This window comes from Ursus americanus, chromosome 25 (assembly GCF_024610735.1).
Source record: "Ursus americanus isolate L20-20 chromosome 25, mUrsAme1.1.p, whole genome shotgun sequence".
Classification (NCBI taxonomy): Eukaryota; Metazoa; Chordata; class Mammalia; order Carnivora; family Ursidae; genus Ursus; species Ursus americanus.
In genome coordinates, this window is record NC_142151.1 from 25,600,385 (window position 1) to 25,621,406 (window position 21,022).

General features: G+C 37.2%; 1 protein-coding gene across 2 annotated transcripts in view; it reads right to left on the reverse strand.

Moving 5' to 3' along the window:
* Positions 1 to 21,022, reverse strand: part of ITPR2 (inositol 1,4,5-trisphosphate receptor type 2) — a 477,037-nt gene that overhangs the window by 277,402 nt on the left and 178,613 nt on the right. For both annotated transcript variants that reach the window (XM_045811874.2, XM_087855710.1), the window contains 5 exons: positions 18,839 to 19,032; positions 14,925 to 15,054; positions 12,892 to 12,949; positions 11,006 to 11,171; positions 9,582 to 9,755 (listed from right to left, as the gene is read on the reverse strand). In XM_045811874.2, coding sequence (XP_045667830.1) covers positions 9,582 to 9,755; positions 11,006 to 11,171; positions 12,892 to 12,949; positions 14,925 to 15,054; positions 18,839 to 19,032 — 722 coding nt within the window. The remainder of the gene's footprint in view (positions 1 to 9,581; positions 9,756 to 11,005; positions 11,172 to 12,891; positions 12,950 to 14,924; positions 15,055 to 18,838; positions 19,033 to 21,022) is intronic.

Below are 21,022 nucleotides of genomic sequence, written 5' to 3' on the forward strand. Positions count from 1 at the left end.
CTGAGCAGGGAGCCCGATGCGGGACTCACTCCCAGGACCCTGGGATCATGACCTGAGCCAAAGGCAGACGCTTAACTGACACTGAGCCATCCAGGCACCCCGAGTCTCTAAGAGTTTAAAGAAAACTTAAGAACTGTCAACTATGACAAAGTTGAATTGCAGAGAAACCAATCCAAGTATACAGCATCTAAGAGTGATAGGAAACGATCTTTCAAATGTCCCTTTGTAGTAAAAAAAAAAAAAAAAAAAAAAAAAAAAAAAAAACCTTTTTAGTAAAGAAAAGGAAGTAAACAGAGGCCAGAAACATAAAGATTCACCAAAATTTCCAAGGAGTCAAGCACTGGATTCAAGCAGGACCGACCCTAAGGGCATCCATCCATATCTGATAACCTGGATACTGAGTTTGAATATGTCCCCCCCACACACAAAAGAAAGGAAACAAAGCCTGAATCCCAAGCAAGACAGAGTGCTGATTAGAGACCCTGCCTTAGAACCAGGAATCCTCAGAGGAGACATCCAGAATAATAAGCCAGGAAAAGATATGGCCCACAGAAGAACAAAGGGGTACCTGGCTTAGCCTTAGCTTGGTCAAAGCCAAAAAAAAGGGAGAAGAATTATCCTGAGCTCCTATATACAAAGACAAGACCACTTTCACTTAAGATATGGGACTAGAATTCCCACTAATAAAGGGGCCTCAACGGCCCCAAGCCAAACACATTGTTTAAGATGGTTACAAAAAATAAAGCAACCCAAAGTGCCTCACAGGAGCAAATGAAATTTTCTCTGGATTAAACATAACCCTCAGAGGAATTACACATACAAAGTTCCAAAGAATCTAAGTTCATAATACTTTTTTTAATTACTAAATATCTAAGTAAACACATTCTCATGGACTCCGTAAGAGTAGCAAACTTCAAACTGCAAGTGGCCCCTATCACAAAACAGCTACATCCTAGATAAAGAACCTAACTTAAGTACATTTCTGGGCTCACAGAAAACAAAGAAGGACTCCAAAACCCCACCTTCCAACTACTTAAAAAAAAAAAAAAAAAAGTAAGCTGAAACCACATCAGAACTCTAAGCTTCAAGGCAACATGATAAGGTTTTCTGAAGGTAAATGCCAATACTAGCAACTCAGAGATGAAGTCTGTTCTAAGCAAGTGTCAAATTCAGGGAGCTAAACCTGAGACTCCTGCCTTCAGACAGATGTAAGAGAAGAAAGCATCATCTCAGGCTAGCAGCGACCCCTGGCAATAGGCCAATGTAATCACAAATACTGTAAGAAGGAAAACATGCCCAAGTTCAACCCCCATGTCTGAAGTCAAAAACATAAGAGCTCAAAACCAACAGTCGAATATTTATAGCCCATTATTCATAATGGGCCAAAACTGGAAGGAACCAAGATGTCCTTCAATAGGTGAATGGATAAACTGCTGTACATCCAACAATGGGCTGCTATTCAGTGATCAAAAGAAATGAGCTAGCAGGTTACAAAAGGGCACACAAGAACATAAATGTGAATTGCTAAGTGAAAGAAGCCAGTCTGCAAAAACTATATGAACATTAAACCATACAACGTTCTGGAGAAGGCAAAACTGTAGAGACAGTAAAAAGACCAGCAGTTGCCAGGACGCAGGGGTTCACAAGGGAAGGACAAACAGGCGGAGCACAGAGGATTCTTAGGGCAGTGAAACTATTCTGTATGATACTGTTTGTGACATTAAGCATTTGTCAAAACCCCTAGAATTGTACAACACAAATAATGAAACCTAAAGTAAACTATGGATTTTAGTTAATAGTAAGGACCAATATTGGCTTATTGATTATAACAAATGTACCACATTAATGCAAGATGTTCATAATATGAAAATGGGGAGAGTATATGGTAATTCACTGCACTTGGTCCGCAATTTTTCACCAAACCTAAAACTGCTCTAAAAATAAAGTCTACTAAAAAAAAGATATGAGCTCATAATCAAAGATGACCAAATAGATAAGGCAACAGCACCATGAGTGAGACTCATAAGAAATTCCCAAATACTCCTGATCCGTTATTATTATACGTAGTATATAAAATAGCCATATGGAATCACAAAAATTAGCAAGCAACAAAAGATGATAAAAAAATGACCAAAAAGATTGTTTTAAAAATCAAATTGCAGGTATGAAAAAATATAATGACTGAAATTAAAAAGTCAGTAGGTAAACTGCAGATAAGACATATTTAAAGAGAGACTCATATGAGTCTAAAGAAATTACTCAAATTCAGCACAAAGTCCCAGGGATGGAAAACATAAAAAGGAAATTAACAGACATTGAGGCAAGGTTTAACAATCAGTTTCAGAATTAAAGTACCACTCTGCAACAGACAGCAAATTTCCCAACAGCAGCAACAGAGCCTGAAGACATGAAATGTTATCATCAGAAGTGGAAGAAAATACCTTTCAACTGATAAAAGTTTTTGTTCCCAGTAAAAAAAATAATTTTAAATTTATAGGCATCAAATAAAGTAGCCTTAAAACGTGTCAACTACGCTCAAATATAAAAAAAAAAGTGAAGTGCAAGAAAACCAAACTAACAAATATAGCCTTAAAACATATAGAGTAAAAATTAATAAAACTACAGAGGAAATGTATAAACCTACCATTGTCAACAACATTGAAAATGTCAACAAATCCCTCAACTATTGATACATCAAGAAAACAAAAATAGTAGTAAGTAGACAAATGATTCAAACACAAGAAGCTTGACTTACTAGCTCCCTATGCAAGGAACCCAATACCTGCTCACACTCTTCTGAAGCCCACATAAAACATTTACAAACCCTGATGGTACATAATAGGCCAAAAAGCAAGTCTCAACAAATTTTAGAGAACTGATGGCATCATAACCACATTCTCTTGCCACAAGTTAATTAATTAAGACTTCAAAAACAAAAAGGCATAAATTTTGTCTAGACATTTGGAAATTTAAGAACTCACTTCCAAGTAATTCTGGGAGAAAGATGAAATCATAATGGAAATTTTAAAACATCTAATGTTGAACAATAATATAAAAGGCATTTGTCAAATTTGTGGAATGCAGTTCTTTAGAAGGAAATTATACCATTAAATTTTTTAAAAGTCAGAAAAGTGTGTCAACATAAAAGGTTAGAGTAGAATAAATACAATAAAATAAGCCCAGAAGTTCAACAAAGCCAAAAATAGATTCATGAAAAAGCATGAGTGAAATATGTGCAATGCTGGTAAGATGATACATGCGTGACATTATACGTTTGTCAAAACCCACAGAAGTATACAACATAAATAATGAAATCTAAAGGGTCAAAATAAGAAAGTTAACACAAACAATATCAAGAATAAAAAAGGGGTCTCGGGGCACCTGGACGGTACAGTCAGTTCAGCGTCCAACTCTTGGTCTCTGCTCAGGTAGTGATCTCAGGGTGGTGGGATCCAGCCCCAAATTGGGCTCTGAGCTCAGCGTGGAGTCTGCTTGGGACTCTCTCTCCCTCCACCCCTCCCCCGCTAAAATAAATAAATAAATCTTAAAAAAAAAAAAAAGAGGGGATCCTGAAGCTGCAGAGATAACAGAAATTTTAAAAAATAATGGAAGAATATGAACAAATGTATGCCAATAAATTTGAAAACTAAAGCATATGGCTAGAAAAATACACAGAAAATTGACCTAAAATAAAAATTTGAATGAATTTATGACCATTAAAAAAAATTGAATCAGCAGTTAAAATCTTCCCACAAACTAAATCCAAGGCCCGGGCAGATTTACAGACACATTTTATCAAAAATTCATAGAAACATATCTAAACATATGCAAAGAAAGGGGAAGATCCTGCAACTCATTTTATTATGAAGTTAGTCTAACCTTGTTACCAACACTTGACAGGAACAATATAAGAAAGGAAATTTACAGGCCAATCTCAGTGACAACATAGATGTGAAATCCTAAACAAAATATTAGCAAACTGGATCTAGAAATGTAAAAATTATCAACAAGATAAATGTATTTTAGAATACAGGGTTACTCTGGTAGAAGCTCTATTTATGATTCTTGTTATCAAACTTAGATTAAGGGGGGATGGGTGAAAAAGTGATGGGGATTAAGAATGAGCACTGGGTGATGTATGGATGTTGAATCACTATGTTGTACACCTGAAACTAATATTACACTGTATGCTAACCAACTGGAATTTAAATAAAAACTTTTTAAAAATTAGCAAATTAAGATTAAAGAAAAATAACATTATCTTGATAGATGTATAAACTGTGTTTAATTAAAGTCAATAACCATTCATGGTAAAAATTAGCAACCTAGGAATAGAAGGGGACTTCCACAACTGATAAAGGGTATCTACAAACACAAATGGACAATAAACATTATGTTCAACAGTGCAATATTAAAATCATTCCCTTTAAAATCAGAAGCAAGACAAGGCTATCCATGACCACCACATCTATTCAACATTATACTGGAAATTTTTTACCAATATAACAAAGAAGAAAAGATGAAATAATAAATGAAAAGACTATACTCAAGCTTGAACTAAAGCATCACCATGACTTGAAGTCAAAAATATTTTTATCTTTGGTAGTAGGTATAGATGAATCGGTAGGACCTAACTAACTTGCCCATATAAGATTTAGCTTAATCTAAAATGGAAGAGGAAGTGAAGTGGCCAGTAAGTATATGAAAATACGCTCGACCTCATGAGTAATCCCGCAAAATGACAACAGAGAAACTATGTCAATTCACCCAATTATCAAAAATGGAAAAGTAAGAAAATTAGCCCTCATGAGGATATGGGGCTACAGAACTCTCATATAATGCTCAGGGAGTATCACTTCGTCTTCAGAAAACAACTAGCATTATTTGGTAAAAGTAAACATTCCACATGTTTTACACCTAAGTATATATCCTGAAGAATCTCTCTCTTTTTTTTTTATTGTTTTATTTGAGGGTAGTTGACACACAATGTTATATTAGTTTCAAGTACACAACACAGTGATTCTACTTCTCTATACATTATGGTACCAAGGGCAGCTACCATCTGTCACACCACACTATCATTGACTATCTTCCCTGTACTGTGACTTTTATTCCTGTTACTTATTCCTCCATAACCGGAAACCCGTATCTTCTATTCCTCTTCATCCAGTTTGCCTATCCTCACTACCCTAGCCTCTGGCAACCATTATTTGTTTTCAGTATTCATAGGTCTGACTCTGCTTTTTGTTTATTCATTGGTTTGGGGTTTTTTTAGATTCCACATATGAGTGAAATCATATGGTATTTATCTTTCTCAGTCTGACTTAATTCACTTAACATGATACCCTCTAGGTCCATCCTTGCTGTTGCAAATGGCACGATCTCATTCTTTTTTATGGCTGCATAATATTCGTGTGTGTGTGTGTGTCTGTGTGTGTGCACGTGTGTGTGCAAAAACGTACATACACACATTTTCCTTATTCATCTATCAGTGGACACTTAAGTTGCTTCCACATCATGGCTATTGCAAATAATACTACAATAAACATAGGGGAGCATATATCTTTCTGAAGTGTTTTCATTTTCTTAGGGTAAATACCTGCTGGTGTAATTATTTAATCATATGGTATTTTGGGTTTTCATTTCTTAAGGAAACTCCATACTATTTTCCACAGTGGCTCTATCAATTCACATTGCCACCAACAGTACACAAGGGTTCCTTTTTCTTCACATCCTTGCCAACACTTGTTATTTCCTGTCTTTTTGATTTTTAGCTATTCTGACATGTGTAAGATGATATCTCATTGTGGTTTTGATTTGCATTTTCCTGATGATGAGTGATGTTGAGCATCTTACGATGTTAGGTCATCTGTATGTCTTCTTTGGAAAAATGTCTATTTAGGTCCTCTGTCCATTTTTTAATTGGATTATTTGGGGTTTTTTTGGTGCTGAGTTAAGTTCTTTATGTATTTTGGATATTAACCTCTTATCAGATATACCATTTGCAAAAACTTCTCCCATTCAGTAGGTTGCCTTTTTGTTTGTTGATGGGTTCCTTTGCTGTGTAAAAGCTTTTTAATTTGATGTAGTCCCAATAGTTTATTTTTGCTTTTGTTTCCCTTGTCTTAAGAGACATATCTAGAAAAAAAAAAATGTTGCTACAGTGATGTCAAAGAAATTACCTGCCTGTATTTTCCTCTACGATTTTAATATATTCAGATCTCACATTTAAGTCTTTAATCTGAAGAGTCTCTTAAACATATGCATCAGGTGGATACAAAAGTTTTTAAAGCGCATTGCTTTTGGTAGCAAATTTTCTTTAAAAACACTAGCGCTGCAAAGAATGAAAATGTCCACCAACAGTTAACTAGATAAACATGTGCATAAAATGTAATACACATTCTCTAATATATATTAGAAAAAATGAATGAGTTGCAGCTACACATCAGCAAGGAGGGAGGGCAAAAATATATCTAAAACAGACTAAATGGAATATTTTTCATGTTTTAGAACTACAAAGACATGTGGCAAAAACCATTAGGAAAAGCACGGAAATTAACATAAGCTCACGATAATGGTCTCTTCCAGCATACAGGGAGGGATCGCAGGGACTTCTTACTAGTAATATTCTATTTCTTAAGCTATGTGCTCATTTCAATAGAATGTGCTACCTCAAGAGTTACTGAATTCGCCATCATGGAAGTTTGTTTTAAGAAACATCTCACTCACATGGGCTATTTAGAAAGAAAATAAGTATCACACAGGAAATGGACTTAATACCCCTATGAGTATATTTTAACTCTAACATATCGTAATTCCGTACCCATCATAGTAAACAGTGCAACATGTTGTGCATAAAAACCAATAATAATGATAACAAACAGCCACTGACTACTGACTTTGGCAAACACTGTCACTTGCTAACCAACAGCCTTTCTTTGTTCTTCCTTGAGAGCAGATTTCAATTTTGTTCTACTATCTACCCTTTCCCCATGTAATTCAGGGGAGGGTATCCTAGAGCTTGAGGGTCATCCTTTACTTAGTCTAAATTAATCTTATAATCCATTGGTTTAAAACATGTGGCCCTGCTTTGGTCAAGGAGACATGAAATAGAATCTACTAAGGGATGCCTGGAAGAGGTGTCCTTGCTCCTACACAGGAGACTCAGAAATGCATAAAAAGGCATAGATACTTTTTGTGTTGTTATGCAGAGATGTAATGTCCAGGATGCTGCTGCCATGATGCAACCATGAAAAGATCAGTCTCAAAATTAAGTCTACTGGTCCACAGTGAGAAAATGAATTAATTAGAGCTGAAGCCTTACTTCTTGACTTCTTGGTAAATAACATATCACCTTCTTGTTTATATTTTCCCACAGAAGTTGTATTAACTGACATGCCATGTGCACAGTTTGCTCATTTGATCTTCCTAGTACTGTCATGAGCTAAGTACCATTATCATGTCCACTGAATGAATATTAAAAAAAAAAAACAACAGGGAATTAAAATAAGTTGCCCAAAGTCACACATATACTTAGTTAAATCCTAAGTTATCTGATGTCAAAACTCATGCTCTTAATGCCCTATCCATTCAAGGCCATTGTTCTGTGGCTGGAAGGGCTGAGAAGAAAATCCTGAGAGACATGAGTGTTCCATTATCTAGCCACATGCTTTTCAGGTGTGAGTGAGTGGTGGCGGAGCCTCAGTGTTGGCCGCAGCCGAAGCAGCTTCTTGACCTCTGAATTGTGAAATCAATAGTCTCGTGGCAGCCTCCAAACTGTACTCCTCCAGACTTTCCAAAAACTTAATTCCTTGTATTAAATCACTTCCGATTTCAAGTACCTAAAATTATCACCATTTTGTGAACTGATAAATCCTGTACTCAACAAATAATAAATAAATTCCAGCTTCACTGACTTACATTCATCTCAAGTATCTAGAAAAATAAATTTATAACCCACGTGGAATACAGTTTTATTTTTAAGGTATCCCCAATCAGACAACTTATTCATCTTCTTTCTTACATCAATACAAATTGCTTATTAAACTGCTTAGGGGATGCCATGGATATACACTGACAGAGGCTCTTTCTCCACTTCGCTTAGAGAACGGGAATTTAAACCACAGACGAGTGACCAACAGCCTTCATGGAACATCTCACCTATACTCTCACGTGATTTTTTTGCAAACTTTCACAAAGAGCATAATGCATTTTCCTATGGTTTTGAGTTGTTCTTTATTTTTAAAAATGCAGTGTTCTAAAAGGAGAAGCAACATTATGCATTCTCTAGAAGACGTGCACAGTATGTATCTGCAAAAGAGGTATTCCAACCTCTTTTATGCCTGTGAAAGCATAATACATCTCTTAACATCTTTAAATATTATATCAGAAAGTGCAATCGTACATTAAAAAGTCTGGAACTTATCCTCAGAAAGACCTGGGTTAAAATCTCAGTTGGGTCACATAGGGCTGCTTGATAGTGAGGAGATCCTTGGGTTTTCTGAGTTTCAGTTGATTCGTCCTTAGAAATGTGATCTTTCTAACTCTCTCCAAAGTTTGTTGTAACATTTAAAAAGAGATACCATGTATGAAAATGTCTGCTATAAAACGACGTATAGCAAGTACTACGTAAATGTTAAATGTCCTCTTATTTCTTAAATACGCTGTGGAAGAACTCTATGTCAACAACAACAAAAGAGCTGGTCATGAAACAAATTTATATGGAGTAGGAATTCTACATTCTAGTAACTTAGATTATAAAATCACAGAAAAAAAAGTTGCTAAATGAGTAAGTCAAAAATTTTGTGCAGATTAGTGATAAGTAGTCCTGCGATAAGGAAGAAGTAGTAAGCCACCAGATGAATTTCCCTTTAGGACTTTTCCACATTTTGAGGACTGAAATCATCTCCTATTCTGCCTTCACCCTTCACTACACAGTATTTGGGGTATTCCAACAAACAAAAAAGCTGGGGTAGGTAAACCCCTCTAAATAGTCTACATTCCTGCAGATTAAAAGACAACTAAATAAAACACTAGACAGGAATTTAGGAAACAATATGTTAATTAGGATATTGGCATTGGTCTGCCAAGTATTACAGCTAAAACATGGCTTTAAAAACTTTAAATGGTTATTTAGTATTTAGTGAAATGTGAAAACAACAACTAATTAACCCACCAAAAACTAAAACCTATATAACAGAAGACCATCTTACTACTCTTCAGAGTAGATACAGATTTTTGGTATTTTCATGCTGGCATTAAAGCATATTGTTCCATTTAGCTATTTTTATATATTGTATAAGGGTACGCCATAAAGAAAGAAATGATTCATAGGTTAGCAATAAATAGCCACAGTGAATGGTAACAACAAAAATTCACCTCTTTACAGGTTTATCCTTAGGACCCTTGAGACCCACAAGAATTAACCAAAATACAGGCTTATGGAGTTAATTGATTTGGCAAATGAAAATTGTATACTCAGTTACTCAGAACAAAAAAATTTTTATGAATAATTTTGGCTATAGGGCATATGATTAAAAGATATTGTTTGGATTATTTCAAAATATATCTTGAAAACGAACCTCAATTGGCTCTTCACCACCTTTTACTTGACTTTCACCCAATTCTCCATTCTCATAGCTGCTGCTCTTCTCAACCCATAACTCAGATTTTTCTACAGTTAGTCGAAGCTGGTCTAGATCTGCCTTGATTTGCTTGTAGTTATCTACATCTTGATTGGACACCAGCAATTGCACCTGGAAACAGAAGAATTTGAACCTCAATTTACTTATGGAAATCCCTTCCGTCCTATTTTGTTGATGTCAAAAAATCTCAAGTCTTTTAACAAATTTGTTTCAGTTGAAGTTTAATATTTCTAGAATATTTATGGATATTTTAGATGTATATTGACTATGAAAACTCACCTTGAAGTATCTCTGAACACTACTTAATATATTCATATGTTACAAAGAATTATATATTTTTTAAAAGCGAGCCCTAGGGGCACCTGGGTGGCTCAGTCGTTAAGCGTCTGCCTTCGGCTCAGGTCACGATCCCAGGGTCCTGGGACCGAGCCCCGCATCGGGCTCCCTGCTCCGCTGGGAGCCTGCTTCTTCCTCTCCCACTCTCCCTGCTTGTGTTCCCTCTCTCACTGGCTGTCTCTCTCTCTCTGCCAAATAAATAAATAAAATCTTAAAAAAAAAAAAGTTAGCCCTAGCAAAGCACTAAAGAGTAATTTAAAATAAAAGATACCTTAACTCTATTTTCACTGCTAAATTTTTTCTGAGACTCTATCTATTTGAAAAGAGGTAGAAATACAGAAATAAGTGGAAGAAAATTCTGAAATGGTCTAAACCTCATGTTATAAACTTTTATTTTATTATATGTATTACATGACATATACAAATTATGCATAATTGCATCTATTTGTATAATTACTCTTATAATTATTTTGCATTTTAATATATTGTTATAAAACTTCTTAACAAAGATCAATGCTTTATTAAATACAATAAATATTAGTGAAACACATATGTAAGCACTTAGGTATTATTCATTACTAGTCTCAAGAGCGATGTCATTCAAATGACAAAGAAAAAGATCCAAAACAGTTACTTTCTCTTGTATTTATACATTTTCAATCACAAAATATTTATTTCAGTGCTACTGCTTGTCCTATCCAACTTCATCAGTAAAATCTGAGGTCAAAAAAATAGCAGTGGCAACAGAATTCCCAGTATGGTATTATCCCCCAGTGCCATCCTAAATCTCCATGCCTGTCATTTACATTAAAGATATTAACTGAAAATCATTCGTGGGGAACTCTTTCTAAAATAGATCATGTCTTGGCTGAAGACAAGGCCACGTCTATCTTTAAAAACAGAAAGTGTCTCTAGGATAAGCCACACAGTCTCCTTAACCCTGCAACCGTGAAGCCAGGTCGGATGTTATAAACAATATTTTCGGAGCTTCTGCTAGGGCACCATTGAGGGCTCCTCAATCTTACCTGTTTAAATGCCTGTAAGACTTCCGCTCTCTGGCTGAAGTGCTTGAATAGTAGTTGCAGGGCTCCTGATAGCAAAGGAGGGTAGTCATGCATGATCAGATGAATGAGGACTCGTAAAAAGGTCCTGCCTCCTTCATCATCAAGTTGAACTGGATTTTTCTCCTTTCTATAAAACCAAAAATAATTCTAAAATAACTTATATTGACAAAAAATGTATTCATAAGTGGTTAAAATTGTGTATACATTCTCAGTTATATCACTTTCCCCCCCAAAATTGGAAAGTAAAAAGGAAGATCATTTTACTTTTTTTCCCTCTTGTAACTGAAAACAAAGCACAAAAAAGAAAAAAAAACAAAAAACAAAAACCCGTGTTTGTCCACGAAAGCAGGGATGCCCAACCATCCGCATTTGTCCAAAGCTGAGGGGGGTTCCCAAGATGGAGGACTCTTTGGCTTGCACTGGGAAAGCACCAGGCAAAGCAGGATGAGTTGCTCACCGAGACATAGACAAAAGCTAGCATCTAAAAACTGATCCAAAAAATCTCACCTCTAGTATTGAGAAGAGATACGAGGATGGATGTCCAGCAACAACTAACTTTCCCCAGAGCTCTAGAGACCTCTCCACAACAGGTAGGAGCGGCAAGGAAGGATAAGGGCACATGCGCATGCGCACTCACACACGCGCCAGCGTGCGCACAAAGCCATCACCAGAGCTGTTCTCTGTGTTTTGGTACATTCAGACTTTGGGCAAGACTGCACTGGATAAGAGATCCTTTTTTTTTTTTTTTTTTTTTGGAAGTTTAGTAAGCTTTTATTTTTTATTATTATTATTATGTTCAAGTAGCCAACATATAATACATCATTAGTTTTTGATGTCGTGTTCAGCAATTCATTAGCTGCGTATAACACCCAGTGCTCATCCCAACATGTGCCCTCCTTAATACCCATCACCCAGTTACCCCATCTCCCCACCCCCCTCCCCCTTCTGTAACCCTCAGTTTGTTTTAAGGTGAAAAATCACACACTGATTTATTGTCTCTTCCCGGGAATAATGAAATACTTAAATAGGAAAACACAACAATAACAACAACAAAAACTGTCAAAACAATATAAAAACAAAGCTAAACCCAACGTTCACTAGAGATAAAAAAGAATCCTTTCTGGTTCCCTTCTCCATTCTTGTTTGTCTTTCTAACCAAAGAAAATGCAACAAAGGGCTTAGTGTGAAATTTGTTTAGGTTCTCATGGCAAATTTGTAATAGAAATGAATGCAAGAAACTCAATAATTTGTAGCTTAGACGTTGTAGGGCTTTTTTAACTTTTCTTTTTTACTGCTCTTAGTTTCATTTCTGAAAAAGAAAGGAAGAACTTAAAAACAAGAAATGTCAGGGTTCCTGAAAACAAAGGAGGGTAGTCACACAAGAGACATTTTGTTTTCTTTAATCATGGATATTTCCAACTGGCAGAAAATAGCTTTATTTCTCACAAACGAAGTTAATGATAACATTGAAAGAAGTCACTTTCTTGCCTCAAATTTCTCAGATGCAGGAAAGCACTGTTTTGCAAGACGCAGCACTATTTATACCAAGGGACTTAAAGGGCATCCGTGTGCTGTCATTATTTGAGGAAAGAAAAGCAAAGAATTCAGAGGAAAGTTCAATATGCTGATCTCATCTCTCTTGTCTTTTCCCCCGACCTACCTAAAGAAAAGCTATGCTTTCTCTTCTACAGTAAATTAGCAGCTTCATTTCTGACAGAAATTATGGTGGCAACAAAAAAAGGATCTAAAATTAAATAAATATAGGGAGGTAAACAATAACAAAGTATCAATAGAATTCTAGGCAAAAATCTTATCCACAAGACAAAGATACAGAAGCGTTACTATACCTTCCAGCAAACATAGTTTCTGCCTGGGAGGCAATTTCATCTATATCAGGAACAATGGCTACAAAGACAAATGGCAAAATCTGTTCTTTATCGTATCCTAGTTAGCAGTCACAGTATTTATACCAATATTAGCATACTTACAAATATTTGTCTTAATTTCCTTATGCCACCAAATGTCAATTAATAGTTTAAAAAGTCACAATCTAATTCCACTTAGAGATCAACATTTTAAACAAAGTTTACATTTTAAATATATATTGCTATCGTCAAAAATATATTTAGAAGACCAGAAAACACCATTTACAAGGTCGTTTCACCCGTATAAACGGGTATACATATATATATGCATCTACACACACACACACATATGTAAGTACATATAATTTAATGGGGTGATGACACAGAAGGATGTTTTTTAAAGAATCAAAATACAGCAATAATGAACCTTGTTACTATATGGTACTTCCAAACAACATGATCCTTTTATCCACACTTCCTTCTAAAATTCCATCCTTTCTTCTTATGGAATATTAATTCTTTTGTGCGTGAACAAATCGTGATTCCTCAACCATCCTCGCCACTAATATTTTGAAGATATCTTACTTAAATTAACACATCTAAATAAGTACATTATTTATTTCTTATCTCCAAAGCATAAAAAGAAAACAGAGCAAGATATAAAAAAGGAAAATGAATTCTCCCCAGAAAGCTCTCTCTTACAGAATCAACCCATGAAAGAGATCAGAGAGAACTGGTTTTCTGAGGGTTCCCCCTCATACTTTACTGACACTTAGAGCTTCTATTTCCAGAAGTCTGGCTTCTGAGAGCCAATAATTTTTATGATACTGTCAATGCAACCGCCAGCAAAATTTTCTGGTTCTGCCGTATCATTCCTGGAAATGGCCTTTTGGGGTTCTATACTTCTGGGAAGCATAAAAACAACACAGTTGCAAATATATCAGAAGTGACCTCCCCCTTAGGAAAGCTTAACTCCATCTACAGAGGCATGCTGCCTTTCGGATGGTACTAATGAGTTGGAGAGCAGGACATTGGTCTACCATTCATTTTAACTACGCACTTATAATCACTGAATCATTCTTTTTTTTTTTTTTCACTGAATCATTCTTGTCACATTGATTGATGGGCAAAAAAGAGGAGGATACCTGATATTTTCACAGTGGCTGAGGTTAGAAGAAAATTTCGTATCTGTGTACAAATCCTATCCTCAGAAAAAGAATTCTGTGACTTGGCTAAATCTTTAATACGACATAGTTTCTAGCCTGCTGTTACTGGCCTGATCTATCCAGAAAAATGGAAATGTAATATTTCTTAGGTTTCATAAGGTACTTTCTAGAGCCATAAAATGTTCACAATAATTTTTATGCTCTTTCTTCACTATGCTCCTACACACAGAGGTAGACTGGCTTCGTTCTCACACTTTTTAAATGTGAAAGATTGACATACAGTACCAGTTCATGACCATGCAAAGTAAACACACACACACACACTCACACTCATACCCCCATTTAGACCTTTGGGAAATACTATGTCTTTATTCTTGAGTTGGGCAACAGCTTCCTACAAAACACCTTTTCCCCTTCCAGCTACATGTCACGCTGCTCTTTGATCAAGCAAAAAAGTTCCCTTGGATTTCACCAAAACAGCATGATGCTTACAGGATTCAGACTCCGAAGCTGGAGAGACTTCAGAGGGAATCCCTGTTTTACTACCTTCATGACCTTCAGCGAGTAACTTAACCTATCCGACCTTGGTGTTCTTATCTGTAAAATGGCACAATAAACAGTACCTTTACCTCATCGGGCTGTGAAGATTGCAAAATAAACTGCATTTTGAGGACTGAGCACCAGGAACTGCAAATATCCTCCCAGGAATCCTAGGCAGGTCATCTAATGCTCTGTCTCAGTTCCTTCATGTCATCGGTGGATGTTATTTCCACATTTTTATCTCACAGAAATACTACTGTGTCTGAAAATGTGAAAGCTACAGAGCAAATATCAGCAGAGAGGAGATACCTGATGGTAGTAACGTATCTGGAGAGCCACTGGCAGACGTTTCCGAGTTTTCACTGTTCTCTCCGAATTCCTTCTTATATATTGACAGCATATATGAGATCCTATAATCTAGTCTGACACTCAGGATAAACTACAAAAAGCATTAAAAGCATAATTTTATTTTTTTTAGCATAGTGGTTAAAACTACAATTCATTACACCAACAACAACACAACTATCAACATTTCACGTGAACTAATTCGAAATCTCAGCTCTTAACACTTCAGTTGCATATACGCTTATCAGTCATAAAGCTAAGAAAAGTGATACATTTCCATTAGCCAATGTCAGTAAGATCCCAAAGCAGTTTTTTAGGAAGAAGAAAACTTGACTTCCCATGATTACTCTTTTAATATTCCAGATAAAGGTATCCAATGAGTCTGAATGAAGAGGCAATGATTTCACTGAGCACTCTGCAGAGTTACCATTGGCTCTGGGAGGACAGTGCTGGATCTGTGACCTTGATTTATGCACAGAAAGGCCGAAATTTCGGGTATAATCGTGTGGATTCTGGCTATGCCACAATCAGTCTTGGATCTGGGCTACAGAAGGACAGCTGACATAACAGCAAGTAACACCATGGATTAGCCTCATTGGTGCTTGTTTTTCCTTGGATGGTGGTCTTGTCCTTGTCTTCCTTAACTAACACATTGGCAGAAACTAAGTGCCAATAAGGTTCCCATCTGTGCTAGGCACTCGGAAGAATGCAAACACTTGAAGCCCACTGCCCTCAAGAAGCCAAAGCCTGAGCTGGGAAAACAAAACATAGCATTGCTAAGATGATTAGAAAAGTATAGAGGGCTAAATCATGTAGTAGAGAATTGAGTGGAGATCAGAGAAAGAAAAAGTATGTGCTACAGATTTCTGAGTAAAGAAGGGAAACAACAGAGAAGTGGTTTTAGACAGGGCTCCCTTCCATCCCAGTTTGTCTGAGATAAGCCTGGTTTAACCTTCTGTCCCAGTATTATTACTATCCGGGCCCCCTCCACTCTCAAAAGAGCCTTTTTTGGACAGTGAACAGTAATGGTCATGCGTGGTACTGTCTGAACTGAGCTCCCAGTATTTCTGTGGCTCCTGAAACACCCCCGTCCCTCCCCGGCTCCTTTCTCCCCCCTCCTCTCATCCCTTCCCACACTGCTCGGTTCCAGCAGCACTGGATGTTTCTGGCCTTCTCACATTTGTCCGGTGTCTGCTTCACCTTGAATATTCTTCTCCATACCAGAGCAACCAGTGTTTGAGATACCCTCCAAGATTCAGTTTAAATCCCTTTTTTAATGAAGCTTTCCCTGGTTCCCTGTCTAAATCCATTTTTCTCCTTTTTGCTCACCCAATACATTATTCACACCTATCTGTCTACTGTCGACCTAATACTTCTATTGTTTACCTTCTGTCTCTCTCTTTCTCTCCTCTGCTAGTCCTCTATGCTTCTTATGGGCAGCAAACATGCTCCATGTCAGCTATGGTCACCTAAGTTCAACAAACATTTGCTAAGCCAGGTACTAAGAAAGGTGCTGAGGGTACAAAAGGGGTGCGAAGATAAGACCTGCCTATGAAGAACGTATAACGTGCAAGGAAAAACAAACACCAAAGAGTCTCTTCTATTACCATGTGGTGAGTGCTGCAACACATCTCGGTTGAATGGATTCTAGTTAAGAGGATTTTCAAAGCAGGGGACAGATCATGGGAAAATAGAGCTGAGAAGGGGCCACTGGACTTGATAGCCTTGAAGGAGGGTGGGAAAACAATTAGATGGCAGGTGCTTGAAAGGAAAGGTTTTTTTTTAAAAAAAAAAACCTATGTAAAGAATAAATTAATAAGACACTAATTAGTGAAACATTATTAACTTCTAGTTGAAGATTAGTGCTCATAGAATTGTATTTTATAAATATAAGCAAAATTAAAACTTTCATCTTTTAATATATTTGATTGTAAGAAATGGAAGGTAGGAAAGGGGCAGAGGGAAGAATAAAAACAAGACAGAGAAAGACAGTTGAGAGAGGGCCAAAGACAGAAGGAGGGGAGGCACCTGGGTGGCACCTGGGTGTGGCTGGAAGCGTCTGACTCTTGGTATTTGCTCAGGTCATGATCTCAGGGTTGTGAGATGGAGCCCCGGGTTAGCCTGTGAGCTCAGCGGGGAGTCTGCTTGAGATTGTCTCTCTCCCTCTCCCTCTGCTCCTCTCCACCTGCTTGCTCGCCCCTTCTCTCTCTTTCAAATAAATAAATCTTAAAAAAAAAAAAAAACAGGGAAAGAATGAGAGAGAGATACATAAAATGATGGGGAAAGGAAGGAAGACCTTGTGAAGAGGAAGAGCTGGCAGAAAGCAGGAGACTTGTATAAGGAACATGGCTCCAAAGAAATTCTTTTTTTTTTTAAGACTTTATTTATTTATTTGAGAGAGAGAGAACACACGAGCACAAGCAGGGGGAGCATCAGGCAGAGGGAGAAGGAGAAGCAGGCTCCTGGCTGAGCAAGGAGCCTGATGTGGGGCTCGATCCCAGGACCCTGGGATCATGACCTGAGCTGAAGGCAGTCACTTAACCGACTGAGCCACCCAAGTGCCCCCAAAGAAATTCTTGAACAGGTGTTCTAAGAAAGAAACGTATTCAAGAGCAGCACATAGGAACACGGAGTGAATCAGACCCAGAGACGGCAACACAAAAATCAGAGTGAGAAAAAAGGCTGAATAAGAAATACATTAGAAGCCCAAAAGAGGCAGCAAGAGAGGTCAGCCCTCATCGGCCCCACCGCAGTATCTCCAGCTCCTCATTTTTTAGCTGTTAGATTGTTTTCCAAACGCTGATCTTTTGTAATTGTGGACTAAAATAAGGTCACACATCTTAGAGGTTGTCCCATGAGTAGGATGATGGTAAGCTACGGACTCATTAGGTCCACAGGTCAGGTGATCGCTACCGTTCTCAGTTTAAGAATAGGAGAACCAAGTGAGTTTTCAGGCTCATGAACACAGGGTTGGGAGGCCTGCCAAAATTTCTCAGATTCAGCCTTTGGAATTTCTGGAGCAACTGTGAAACTTATATGATTATAAATCTAATTATTAAATAAAAATGTACAGACCCTTCCAGGACTACTAACCCACTTCTGGTAGCTCAGTCTACATTAAATTATGATGAAAGAATTAGTAAACTGTATCCAGAATCTTAATAGATCCTTGAAAACTCCAGGCTCCAGTCTCCAAATCTGGAATGCTATAATTAAAGTATCATAAAAATACTTTCCAAACTTAAAAAAAAATGCTAAGAATTCACAGCTACAGTAATGGGGAATTAATTCACTAAACCAGTGGGCATGAAATAATAATTTATGTCCTTTAAATTCATAGAGCTAGGTATTAGACGATATTCATCTTAAAAACATATATTATTCCTAGCCTCCTGGGAATAAAAACACAGAGACAGTCACTTATATAAAATACTGAAACCAATTATTAACATTTTTTGTTAATAATAAATAAAATTTTGAGTTTCTTGCTACAATGATAAATCTGGATACCTGGAATTACATGTCCAATTCAATTAACAATAAAAATAGAATTGAATTCAATCTCAAGTTTGCCTGCTCTGAAATCCTGAAGTGAAGGCAAAATGAAATCAGGGTCAATACTAAATGAGAAAATGCATATGAAAGAAGTTTTATCAACCTCAAAGCACTCCACAATTGTTAAATATCACCAAAAACACATTTAATGGAAATAAGTACATGTAACTAATGTGTTAAATAGTGTCATTAACTTAAAAGAAATAAATTAGATCAATAGCATTTCAGAATATTTCCACAGTGATTTGGAACAAAGAGCGTAAGAAGTGAAACCGAGATGCACAGTCAGGTACTTGTCCCTTCACTGCCATTACGCCACCTACCTGCAAAATCTCAATAATCTTCAGTTTGGTGTCCATCACGGTCACATCTTCAGGCTCTACGGGGCTCCCCTGCTTGCTGGGGTGGATGTTGGGCTGAACGTCAGGCACACTCATGGGGAAGATAGAGCCTCTACTGAGTACCATTTGGGTCATCATCTCTCCCACCCCATGGATGGTTCTCATGACATTGTTTCCTGGCACAAGAAAAGTCTTTAAGTCAACACACACATGACAGCTGGAGAAACAGGTGCAATATCCAGGTGGTCAGAATCAGACTGCAAGCATGAAAGCACAAGTAATAAGATAGGACAGAAGAGCACCAGCACTGCTCTGGCCCTTTCCTTACAGACAAAGTACAGGTACTGCAGACCCATTTCCAAATGACAGATTTTAAAAATGAAAGTTTACTTTTCTCAGAAAATGCTTTCCAATGATGCACCATGGTGAGCTGTGGTAGGTCGGATAACACCCAAGTCAGGAAGCCCTACCAACTGTCACACCAGTAGCCCTAACTTTTACAATAATGCGAACGAACTCTACGATTAATGAGTTGCAAGTGAGGATGCCGGCATTACGTGAGAACACGGAAGTGGTGACGAGCATCCTAATGTTACCCTCAAATCAAGGACTTTACAGCTTTGCCTTCATAATGCTTGGGGAAAGAGCTTGTGAGGAGCCTTGCTGTAACTTCATTTTAAGAAAAAAAAAGTTTCATCTGGGAAAGAAGCATGTGTGTGCCAGTGTACTTCCCACTCCTTCATCCAGTTGGAATAAAAAACCATCATTCAAAATCCACAGAAAGCAATGATGTTTGAGGTAATCATGAAAACACATTAGTGACAAACATGATCATTTTCAAAAAAGGGAGCACTCCCCTTCCATGTCTTCTGAGTTTTTTGTTCTGTTTTTGTTTTTTTTATTTCAGAAGGTAAATTCTCTAATCTTTGTTTTTTATTATGTTCAATTAGCCAGCATATAGCACATCATTAGTTTTTGACGTAGTGTTCAAAGATTCATCAGTTGCGTATAACCCAGTGCTCATCACCACACATGCCCTCCTTCATACCCATCACCTGGCTACCCCATCCCCTGACCCCTCCCTTCTGTAACCCTCTGTTTGTTCCTCGGAGTCCAGAGTCTCTCATGGTTTGTCTCCCTCTCTAATTTGACTTCTCATTCATTTGTCCTCCAATTCCTTTCACTGACCACAAGCAGCTGTACCAAAGGATCGTCCTGACACTGCTCCAATTTATGCTCTCCAGCCTGACTGTTGTTTCTCACTTCTAAATTCCCACAACAGGCAGCAAGGATTCAAAAGAACAATTGTCTACTCTTCTTTTGGAACAGTGGTCACTGCTTCGTGTATGTTCATGGAGCTTTGCCTCAAGCAAAAGCCTAAGAATCTGGCAAATAATTTTCCTTTCCCTGAGTGTCTCAGGGTATATAAACCAAGAGAAAGGGAAAATGAAATAAAATGGGATGAGATAAAACTCTGGGCTCTAAGTGAAAAGTATAAACTATAGGGATACCTACAGGATCAAAGGGCAAACAAATAAAGAAAAGGAAAATACTGAAAGGATGACTCAAAAAAGCCTTGATGGTCTTGTGCAGACCAACCCACAATTATCATCAAGCCACTGGTAATCACTGTGAAAAGCGAAATGCCTTTTAAAACTTATTATCTTATGTACTGTATGGTGACTAACATAATATAATAAAAAATCATTTAAAAAAACTTATTATCTTATCCGTATATGAAATTAGTATACATAAAAGAGGGTGATGCTTCAATAGTACATTTTGGAGTAGGCAGAGAAGTAACATTTTTTTCCTAGAGTGGCATCTTCCAGGCAGAAATTTACTGGTTTTCCTCCTGAGAGTCTATGAACTTTATTTGACTGCTGTTGGCATAAACCAAAAAAAGGGGGGAAGAAAAAAACATATATGAAAGGTAATTTCCAAGTTTAGACAAGATTGGCATAAAGGATTTGAGAGAGAGCCCTATTTTCTAGGAGAACAACCTTGAGGCAGAATGCTTCATTTTCTGCAGTTCTCAAGCAATCACAGCAGTTGACTACTTCCAAATCCCTCCACTGTTTGCTACGTGGATTGCAGGGAAGCACATCTGGCCATTGGCAATGGTTTTCGGTCACCAATGTTTAACCAGCACATTTATCCGAATCT